An 11,662-nucleotide genomic window follows, 5' to 3' on the forward strand; every position below is an offset into this window, starting at 1 on the left:
TTCAGTTCTTAAAAAGTACTCAATACTGATCTCTTCCACTGCTTTTGCTCAAATGTGGACCCTCCTTATCTTATTTACAGTACTTTGCTCGTAACCTAGGTGACCAATGCCACACCTACATTAGAACCATCTTTTTGACATTCATCTCCTCTTCTGTTGAAAGCTGTGATGGCACAAGTCGTCGTTACGGAAAGTACCGTCACACAAAATCAAAACCTTCATAAATCTGATACAGTATTTATACTTTACCATCATGATGATAAGGGCACTGACATAGCTGTGTTTTTGCAACAACTGGCCAAAGATGACCACACCACTCGGGCCTGAGGGGGGAGGCAAGGTGTCCGTCATACTTTTTGGGAGCTCCTCACTCTTGTTCTCCATTTCTCCATCACTTTCTGTCTCTACACCACAGAAAGACAAATTAAAGGATGAAATGGAAGAGTTTAGATTTTAAAAAAATCTCTCTTAAAGTGCTGAGGTCATGTATTTAGAGTTGTATGTGATTACCATGTGACGGTGAGTCTTTGCCTTCATAATGTGGTGGAGGATAACAGTTGGTGTAACCTGCCCCTTCTAACAGACATCCAAGATCGTTGTTGTGGATGTCTTGCCAGGAGCTTGAAGTCATCAAAATCACTGGCTGAACAAAGGGAGCAAAAATTGTGAGACATCGACAAGGACTTTTCAAATGAGTGCACATTATTTACTAAATTTACCGTGAGTAGTCACGTGTCTCACTTGATTTATCAGTCTCTATAAAATGTAATTTACTTAGCTAAAAATTGCTCACCTCATCAGGCAGATAGGTTTCTTCGTCTGTGCTGCTCAAAAGCTGAAAAAAAGATAAAAACTTAAGTTGATTAAGTCTTTTGACTTGTGGACAAGCAGTGAAACAGCAGTAAAACTGTGACGTCCAGTAATGTCTTTTGAAAAGCTGTTATCCAGAGAAACTACCAATAAGCATAAATGTAGGATCACTGATGAAACAGGGCATTAGTGCTATGATCAGAGGCGAATACATTCAAAATATTTTATTACCCAAGAATATAATTAGGAAGAGAAATATCTATGTTTGCAGGGTTACCTCTTGCTTGTCTCCTGATATGTACATGACTCTGGAGAAGCATGGAGGAGACTCAGGACTTTCTACTGGACTGTCATATTCCTCACCATCAGCAATATCCTGAGAAGCACAAAAGCTATTAAAAGCCTGTCAAATAAGTTAATACCACCTAAATGCTGTGTGAGGTCCACTGGCCTGCAGTGGCAGACAAGCACTGGCAGAAGTAGAAGAACTTGCATATCAGGGTTGGCAACTGTCACCTGGACTTTAGCCCAGTTCCCTAGGTGATAAAAATATATCTGCAGAGTTTTTTGACCTCTCAAAATATCTCATAAAAATGTTTACAAATGAAAGTTTAATGTTGATTGTGCTGACTGCTGGTGGAGAACATAATCTTTTGAATTTCTGTCACATTGATGGCAACTCAGCAGTGGAGGTTGGAGCAGAGGTTGAAGATTTATGGTGGAGCAGCAGTGTAGTACCAGTTGCAGCCGGACTGACGCTAGATTGGATCAGTGGGAGGGACGCTCCGCCCGTGATTGATATGTTGTTCGAGGTTTACCGTTAGAGTTAGGATAGTGATAGAGAACAGTTGATTGACAATAAAACAAACAATCACAGCAGCACTGACTTTAGAGAGAGCATGCCTCGGCTGATCCAATCTAGGAGCAACTTTGCAATAGTGGTACCATCGGCAGTAATGTTTACGAAAGCCAAAGCAACACTTGTCACTATAAGTGAGTTAGAGTCGCAGCAGTATTGACTTTCCCATCAAATTTCTGCCTCTAAATATAATTCCCATCACACACACACACACACACACACACACACACACACACACACACACACACACACACACACACACACACACACACCTCCTCTGTGATGTGAACCCATTTGTGCAGCAGAGCCACCAGTGTGTAGTAGAGCTGCAGAAGAACCAGAGGGTTGATGAAGTCCGGCCAGCTGACATGTGAATGCAGACCAAGAGCATGCGGGTCTGAACTGTTGGTTCGGATCACTCCTGTCATACCAAATATCCTGTGAAGGAGTGCAGGATGAAGATGGACAGGAACAATGACAGAAGAGAGGGTTAGATTTCAAAATGAACAAGAATAAATGTGGGCAAATGTGTTTGGTAAAAAAAGAGTGCAAAACAAAAAGACTAACTCGGAGGATTGACAGCAGTTTCTGTAAGAGCCATAAGAGAAAGGTGAAAATACTGATATTAATCTGTTTCTTTTACAAAAAAAATAAAAGAAGCTTTTTCTCAACCCCAATCTATACTATATGATTTGAATGTGAACATGTGAATGATACGGAGAGATTTTATGTATTCTAAGATTAATCTGGAGCAAATTGAGAAAGATTTCAGTTAAAACTAGGGGAGGCAGTTTTTTGTTTCTTTTAGCATCATTGGGAAAAATAAAATTGTATTTCAAGTGGTCTGAGAGAACACTAGACTTGTGCACCTCTTCCTGGCTCTGTATTCTGTATTGGCTCTGTAAATCTACCCCATGAGGGAAACTTTAGGCCAACCATGGCTCATTTCAGAGAGATGGCCCACCTATTGGCTGTTCTCGATTGGTGATACGGCGCACCTGCCTTCAGATATTTAGCGGGAATCAGTGGCAGGCCATCTTGGAGAAAGTTACAATTCAAGGATCGAAAAGAGTTGCTTACTGCAAAGCAACCCGAAAAAGAGGAAAACAGAACTATCACAAAGACAGTCTGAACGAGTATGACGAAAAACGCAGTAAAACAAATTTCAATCTTGGTGAAGCGTTTCAGATATGAGAGAATATTGGCCATTGATGTTGCGTGCACCTATGAAGCTCATGTATGTCCTGGAGCTTGTCTGGTGGGAGGGGCTTAGGATGGAGAGGGGAGGGGCAAGAGCTCTAGGAGGAGGGCTGTATTTTTTTGCCTTAGATAAAACGGCCTACTTCAGCTTTCATTTTTTCAGAGGATGCAAATCAAACATTGGCTAATGTTTTACTGGAAGGAGCAGAATCAAAATATATAAACTTGGTGACCTGATGCTTCTTTTATTGGAATATTTTTCCTTGTATTCGGTAAATAACAGGGAAAAAAAAAAGAATCCAAAAATCTTTACTGCTGATATCTTAACACAGGCACCAGATCAGTGCAGTATATCAGTCTGATCGTCCTCTTTACTCACTGTACCTTGCATAGACATCATCTGGTGATACAAGCTGCTGGGACATGGGCAGCTGATAGAGGTACAGAGCCAGCAGATGTCCTCCGCTGAAGATGGCCATCATCACACACAGGGAGCTGAAGTGTAGCATGCTGATGGAGCGGCTGAACACCCACCACCACACCAGTCCCAGAAACACCCCGAAATACACTCCTGAGGTGAGGGAGGGCAGCGTGATACCTTTACATAGACAAAGTGAATTAGACAAAACATTTTCAAGCTCCACTACACCTGCAAGCACATCACACCTGCTGTATTGTACCTGCCAGCCCCAGCAGTAGTGCCACTACCACTTTCCCTGCCGTGTTCATGATGGCTGACAGCAGCAGCCTCAGTCCAGCTGCAAACACTATCAACTTCTGGACAAACTGAGGCGGACCCGACTGAACCGGTACGGTGGTTTCGTCTGAGCTGTCAAAGCTCGAGCCCTCTGTGTCGCTTCCTCCCTCTGACTCTGTGTCAGAGGTTTCCACATCCTGCAACACCCATGAAACAATCAGCCTCATATTGCATATGTGCAGTATTAACATAATGTAGCATGTGACGAGTGTGCAGCTACCTCGGAGTTAGAGGGCGGGATGCCGTTCTCATGAAGGTTGATTTGAGGCACAGGGTGCAGCAGCTTTTTGCACAACCTCAGTATAAACATGGTGGTGAAGAAGAGGCCGACATCTGGAGCCAAGAGTCGCACAACATTTCCAGGGTCAACCGAGCTGAATCTGGAAACACAAAAGCATTATGACAGGTTTGATCTCCATTGATCTGCTGCCTGACTTTTTTTTTTTTTAATCTGCATTATAGTCCTGCTTCACTGTGTTACCACAACAAAACATTAAACAAATTAAATGTTCATGAAAATATTTTGTCTTAGGTTGAATTTCATGCTGAACTGGTGTTAACAGAATGGCTGTCTGGAAAATATTAAATCAGTCAGAAAAGTTTTATTATTTGGAAAATAGCTGGTAGTAGTTTAAATTCGATGGACTTGAAGTTTTTAGATATAAAAATCCATGATGACTGATATGCTGCTTGAAATTATGAAATCTAAGTGTGCTCCCATACCTGATGATGCCCAAATGGTAGAGGAAATCTTCCCAAATGCCGCTAACTGTAAATAAAAAAATTAAAAAAGTACAAGCTCAGAAAGTTTTACTTTTATGTGACGAGTTTATTGTTGCACCTTACAACGTGTGTATTTCTTTGTCCTGTTTCACAGACAGACAGGATTTCTATCTGTCATTGTGGTCTGCTCACAGGAGTGGTGATATTTTATTTCACAAAACTCTCTTTTACCCAAAGAAGTGTCACAAGTTTGTTTTTACCATGTGAAGGGATGTAGGCGAAGGGGATCTGCATGAAACACTGCAGAGTCAGGAAGATCAGACTCGTGGAGATGATCAGCAGCAGGAACTGACCTGTTTTACCTGAAGAGAGCAGCAAACAGGAGACAAAAGTCAAAAGTCAGGGAACACATAAATTTCAAAGTCATCTCACTGATAAATTCATCACCAATTCTAAGTATTGTCACTGTAATTAGCCAGAAAACTGGTTTGCAGTAGTGAGTATATGTCAATGGAAGATACTGAGCGCTTCGTGCCGGCAACATCCGCGACCAGAGGCATGATGTTTTCAGGTTGTTCATATATACAACATTAATAATTAAATGGGAAAAAAAAAAAAAGGAAGCTGTGCATTAGATTTGTTTGTAAATTTAAATTAATAAACCAGTTCATAATCTCAGTCTAGAGTTTGCCTTTTGTATTCAAAAGGTTGGAGACACAGAGCATTAATAGTTGATGTGGCTCAACATTAGCTGAGCCAGCAAATGTGTTGTTGATGTGCACAATTTTTACTAAAAGCATTGTTTCACTTAATCCTCTCTGTTTCCCAATAAGGAAGTTACATGATCATACACATACACACACTCTCAAGTATAGGTGGATGCATCAAACCACACGATGCATGCACACACACACACACACACACAGGCTTCACCACTTAGTCCAAGGAGAGCAAGCTCATATTGGGAGATGAATATAACTGGGATCCATGAGGCTTTCAAAGACAGGTTGAAAGGTAAACAGTTTTTAGACAGAGACAAAAAAAATGCTGTCAAAATGCTGACATCACATCTTTTAATTCCTTGTTGTAATTACCAGGCTATGTATAATTGATTTGACCATTCCAACCGTTTCCCCTTTACAAAGTACTTTGAGGGAGAGGTACAGCTTCTTTAATTCATCAGAATGCAGTGATCAATACAGAGGGGACACACACTCATGGTGGAGACATACACACACTTTTTTGTCTTACTCAATATAATTGTGTATTATCTATGCTCCCTTTTGGTGTTGCGCCACATCAGACTTTGACAGAACAATTTTGAAGTTCATTTTTGCCATTTTTTTGTGTTAATAAAGTAAACGAGGAGTAAAATAACGCACAACATGAAATGTATTTGGGTGTTTTGTGTTGTGTGTTAGATTTAGTGCCACAAAGAGGTTGTTCTACCCCTCCTGGTTTCTACTATTTTTGTGTGTATCTCACATTATTTTGTGTCACATTAAACAAAGACAACTTAAGTAAACACAGACAATAAAATATTTAAATTATAATAGTGTGTATTAAAGCACAAAAGTCGTCCTGTGTGAAAAAGTGTTCATCCTCGTAGTTTGTAAAACCCAAAACTACTAAACTGAATGGGTTGCAGGAAGGCTCGACACACCCAGGCATGATAACTACCAGTCCTGATCACTTCAATAATCACTTAAAGAAACCATTTTAAGAGGTATGGAGTTGGCTAAAAAAGTCACCAACCAGACTCCAGAGGAGATGAGGAATAAGGTGACTGAAATCAGTCTGTTACAAAGCTTTTTTGAATGCTCTGCGATTCTATAGATCCACAGTAAGAAACATGATCTACAAATGAAGAAGACTTTTACCTTTAATCTGGATCAGTTCTTGCCATTAAATAAATTTGGGTTACGATGAACACTAACCAGTTTTCTCCATGAAAACACATGATACAAAATAAATAAAATAAGTACAAACTTCCATTTTATGCTGAGTAACAGAAAAATAAATGTTATACAGATAATAATTATTGTTAATTAAATAACTCACAGAATTAAAGCTTAAGATCTAAACTTTCCTAATCCAGGAATTTAGCATTGTTTTCTGCACAATAAGTATATTTATAGATGGTGGCATAATGTGACCATGTTAAAATACAGAAATAAATGACTGAAACTGGAGAAAACACATAAGTACATTAAGTGTATCAAGTTTTCCTCAAGACGTTTCCGCTTGTCTTTTTACACTATATAAAGGCATTAGTGTCTGGAGCCCCTCTCACCTTTCATGGTGACCAGGCTTGGGTTCGGCAGCAGCGGCAGGGCAAGCAAAAACAGGAAATATACCACTGACAGGCCATTGTAGCGGAACAAAGAAGCTGGGGAGCAGAAAAAAAAAATTACGTTTGATAGAAATGATCTCATTAACTCACTTGTCCACAGAAAACAGGCAGTTATATGATTTTTAGCCTGGATGTTCATTTTGAATTATTGTAAAGTGATAAACTCTGAAATGCTCTTAACTCAGTTAATCTAAATTAGCAAATTCTGTGTCTAAAAATAAGACACATGTACTGTAACATTAAAAGCGAAAATGGAAAATAGAAACTTGTGTTGTTTATTATGTATTTGAAAGCTACGTATTCTATATTGTCGCTTTGGATTGTAGTTTAAATCAGTGGACATAAAATACTTTGTAACAAAGAAAACTATTTTAATCAACCACGACATCCTTTTTTTTTCTCATGCATTTTCTTTTACATTGTTAATTTTCTTATGATTCAGATAATATTTTGTCACTTCCAAAACCTTAATGATTTTGGATGGATGAAATATCAAAGAAAATTGTGTGTTTCTGAACAATGCTTTGCTCCAGTAAACCTCAATATGGTGAATAGCAGACAGTACATGAGGTGATATATTCATTCATCCAACAACATCAAGTCAGCAACCTGTAACATATCTGACAGTGTGAAAATGTTTTTTACCATGAGATCAACTGAAAAACATGTATTAAATGTACTACAGTAAAAGTACTACAAGGGAGAAAATTACACTTGAGATAGAAAAGAGGTTAACTTTTGCAGCACATAACGCATAGGCTAAAGTTACACAGTTCACGTTGCCATTCAAATGACAGCAGAAATACTGCTCAGTTCAATCTCGTGTCTTTAAAGGTCTGTTTTGTCTATTTTAGTCTTGAACTGGCAGCACATTTTGCTAAAGGCTGGTCTTGTGTATTAAAACATGAAAGAACTTAACAGAAAGCCTTATTAATCAGTGAGGTTAGATGATTGTTTATCATTTTCTCAATACTTGGCAGGAAAATGTATGCTGTGTGCAACAATATTCTCACAGCTGGTTTTACAACAGTTCAACACATTTACGATTTTACCACGCTCAATATTCACCTAAACATTACTCTAATGTCAACTTTGACATAACATCTGAAATGGCACTTATAATGCCAATAACTCTGGAGAACACCACAGCAGAAATATAATTTCTATCACCAAAAATGTATACTATTAAAATAATTCAACAGACATCAACTCACCAGTCAGCAGGAGCAAAGGTAGCAATAAGTTATAGAGCATCCCAACCACGAGATCCCCTGCCATGTCCCTTTCTGTGGGTCAGAGACACCCACTGAGCTCCTTCAGACACTACCACCCGCTGGATGTCCCCACCAATTAGTAAACGTCTCAGAAACGTGGAGGTGAAGTCCAACCTGCCGACACATTTCTCAGGGAAACGTCTGCAGCTTCAGTCAAACCATCCCCAAATACAGCAGTAAAAATACAGAGTATAGTTTGAGTCAAAGACACCCAAAACAGACCAGAGATTGTCAGTCCAGTGACGAGCAGCACTGTGAGGAAAATTAGCAGAGACAAAAATCTGGATTCTACTTGCTTTGCTCTTTGCTTGTCTCTGTCACACCCTCTCTCTCTCTCTCTCTCTCTCACACACACACACACACCTCTCTCCCTCTCCCAGACATAATGGGTTGTAACCGAGCATCCCTGTTACTATGCTCATATTAAAAGCTAATCTCACTCAGGAGAATAGCAGCTATTATTACTTTGCTGAAAAACATGCTTCCACTATGAAACAAAAGCAGGCAAACATACAAACAGTAAAGAGCAACAAAGATTTATTTTACACAAAATTATGACTGTGAAGGTGCTGAGAAAAGTATTTTGGGGCGTTTGTTTTTGTATATGCATGCAAGCATCTTTGCCTTCATTCATTATATTGAAACTACTGTCTGTCTGAAACTTGAAACTACTGTTTCTTTTTATGTGAAACCCAGACGGATACTCGTACACAACTGTGATTGTTTCCTTACATCTGAGTCAGGCTGGCTCATCACATTTGCACTGTGGGCTAAAGGGAAGTGTATCTAATATTCATGGCTGTTAGGCCATTAAAGAGCTAGTGTGACTACAGAGGAGTGATCAATGATAGCAATAACATTAACCTTGTTTCAAATATAAGAGGAAGATTTGGAAAAATCCATTGCGATGTTTTTGTGTGTCAAATGGCATTTATGCTAGCGTAAACAAACACTACAAATCTTCTACAATAGCAGATGTACGTGTGTGTTAAAAGGCTATATTGTATGGGGGAATTTTATTTCAGTGACAGACACTTGAATAGACAAACATCTGTTAATTTCAAACACAGAATTTATATGTTGTACATCAGACACTTTAAAATCTATTCAGTAATTTCAAGATGAGGAAAAGATGATCATTCTGTTATGTAGTGTTTAGTGTTTCTGTAATTATTAGGATTTTTAGGAGAAAACCAGCTGCTTAAGATATCAAAAATGACTTAAGATGAAATCACATAGCAAGTATTGTGTTTTGAACTATACAGTCACTCACAAGTGTCCTGAAACCTACAAATGTTTTACTTATTGATATTTCAGAAGCAGTTAAAAACTTTTACCACATAAAATTAGACTTTTTGCAGTTTTTCAGGTGCACTACATCCTGTGTTTTACTGTGAATCACTTAGTACTGCTATAAAACCAACTTGTGTTTTTCATTCACACTAAAGTTTAAACTGAAAATCATTCAGAGACCTGTGAAGTTTTAGTGAAGTGTTGATGGTGTAATCAGCTGAGTTGTGAATATCAATATTTACAGAGAATACAGAAGAGTTTTTCTGCATAGATAACACTTGTGATGAGAGTTTTAGCCTGTTATTTATTATTTATAATTGCATTTTGGATTGGACAAAAGAAGAAACGTGATGCCATCAACTTGGGTTTTAGGAAACGGTTTTACACAATGAACTGAGATCATACTTGGTATGATTGATAACGAGTGTAATCGTTGGAAAGTATGTTGTGACAGAGAGGTCTTGGAAGAAGTTAACACAACTTCAAATAAACAGTGGAGGCAGATAAGAGAATAGAGGAGGAGAAAAAGTGAGCTTGTTTTCTTCTACCAGATGCTCTGGATGCTGGAACATCTAACGTATTCATCACGTCACCATAAACAATCATGATGGTCCAACCCTCGTTAACTAAACCCAAACTACACTAATACATTTCTTGTGTGTGTTTTGTCTATAGATTGTCAAAGATTATGCTTCTCTGTGGGCAGATAAACCCCCTGACTCAATGAGACTGTAAAGAAATGCTAATTTACTCCTCAGCAGTCAATTTTAATTGATTATGATGAGAAAGAGTGCCGAGTAGGCAGCTAACCTTTCATGACAGAGCAGTTAAAAAGAGATGCGAGCGGACGCGTGGTAAAAGGTTCTTAGATGGAGATGTAGTGGGAGGAAGTGAGGGAGTGTGTGTTTGGCTATTTACGAGAAAAATTATAAAAGGTGAGATAAACCATTCAGGATGTTTTTACTGAATCCTGGATTATGAGCAAAGCTTTGATTTAGTTTTAAGATCAGAATTAGGTTTTATAAGAGGAAGCGTACATCACAGATTACAATCAGTTTTGTAGGCAAAAATGTCAAATGTTCTCTAACAAAATCACTGGGAAATTATTGCAGTTTCAGCACCCTGGTTTGGATGAATGTTGAGCAAATATTGATCCGTTGCCGGGAAACAGTCTCACATCAGTTCCTCTAACATTTACATATCGAGTGGTCAATTGCCAACTTCCAGCCCCGATGCACCTCACGACTTTCTATGATACAGAAAAATCAAAAACATTATTAATACTAATGTATGCTATTAGTATGCAAGTGACTAAAAAGATTGTGAATAGAAGCCAGTGTTTTTAAAATGCTTGTAGTTGTGAAGGATCTAGTAGCATCTATTGGTGAGATTTCACATTTGAACCAACCCCTCAACTCATCTTCCCCTTCCAAGTATGTAAGAGGATCTATGGTGGCTGCAAAACTCACAAAAAACGCAAACGGGCCTGTCAAGAGTCCGTGTTTGGTTTGTCCCGTCTGGGCTGCTGGTGAGATATGGCAGTGAAAAATGGCGCGCTCCGGGGAAGAGGACCTGTTCCCTTTGTAGATATTAAGGACTTCTAAGGTAACAAAAACACAACAATTTTTACTTTAAGGTGATTATACACCAATAAAAAGATAACTGTGAATAATTTATTCTATTTCTGTCAATAAATCCCTCTAAATCCTATTACTTTTTAAGTGTGTACACTTGCTTGAAAAAAGGTTTTACATTAAGGGACTGCAATTTGCATTTATACACAGTGTTTCAAACATAGAAATATTAAAGACCGTAGACTGTAACTACAGCTAATGTTTACAATACAAGCATAGGACTGGAGTGAAGGTATATTAATGGGGACAAAACTAACATCAGATTGTGATTTGAAGCTTGAAGTCGCAACTTGGTTTCAGGGTTAATATGACACTCAGAGAGAGGCGTAAAGAGAGTTTAACTTTCTATTTGTGCTTGTTGTGCAGTCATCTACAAATAATTACTTAATACAGCTGATGAAAACACAAATTGACCTATTACATATGGTAAAAAAAAAACAGAACTGGAGAAAGAATGCATGGCAGGAAACAGTTGATGTTACTCTGGCAGACTGGAGGATGCGCCAAAGAGATTTTGACTAATTTGGCCCCGAGATCCAAAGAGCACCAAGTCAGCAGACAATTCACTACTAAAGTCCACCACAAAACCCAGAGGGCAGATTTTAGTCCACACAGATGCATTTCACTGAGACGAGCCATGCAAGGCTAGTCGTCTGTTCTGCTGGTGATGTTTCCCAGGAGTTAGAAGGTTCAGTTATAAGGTACAAGTAGTTTTCATTAGTAGTCATAAAGAAAAGTTTCCGAAAAATTCTACAGGGA

The 11,662-nt window shown here is 38.6% G+C and overlaps 1 protein-coding gene across 1 annotated transcript in view; it reads right to left on the minus strand.

Moving 5' to 3' along the window:
- LOC138618399 (piezo-type mechanosensitive ion channel component 2) overlaps positions 1-7,985 on the minus strand; it is a 34,157-nt gene extending 26,172 nt beyond the window's left edge. The window contains exons 1-12 of the mRNA XM_069694138.1: positions 7,917-7,985; positions 6,643-6,738; positions 4,610-4,711; positions 4,350-4,395; positions 3,841-4,006; positions 3,550-3,763; positions 3,254-3,467; positions 1,942-2,107; positions 1,088-1,186; positions 794-835; positions 511-643; positions 250-404 (exon numbers count right to left, since the gene is read on the minus strand). Coding sequence (XP_069550239.1) covers positions 250-404; positions 511-643; positions 794-835; positions 1,088-1,186; positions 1,942-2,107; positions 3,254-3,467; positions 3,550-3,763; positions 3,841-4,006; positions 4,350-4,395; positions 4,610-4,711; positions 6,643-6,738; positions 7,917-7,980 — 1,497 coding nt within the window. The 5' untranslated portion in view covers positions 7,981-7,985. The remainder of the gene's footprint in view (positions 1-249; positions 405-510; positions 644-793; positions 836-1,087; positions 1,187-1,941; positions 2,108-3,253; positions 3,468-3,549; positions 3,764-3,840; positions 4,007-4,349; positions 4,396-4,609; positions 4,712-6,642; positions 6,739-7,916) is intronic.
- Positions 7,986-11,662: the final 3,677 nt, after the last annotated feature.

The sequence above is a fragment of the Brachyistius frenatus genome, unplaced genomic scaffold (genome assembly GCF_029030835.1).
Source record: "Brachyistius frenatus isolate BFR_SWC_R1_liver_20210118 unplaced genomic scaffold, ASM2903083v1 Contig_16, whole genome shotgun sequence".
In the NCBI taxonomy this organism is placed as follows: domain Eukaryota; kingdom Metazoa; phylum Chordata; class Actinopteri; family Embiotocidae; genus Brachyistius; species Brachyistius frenatus.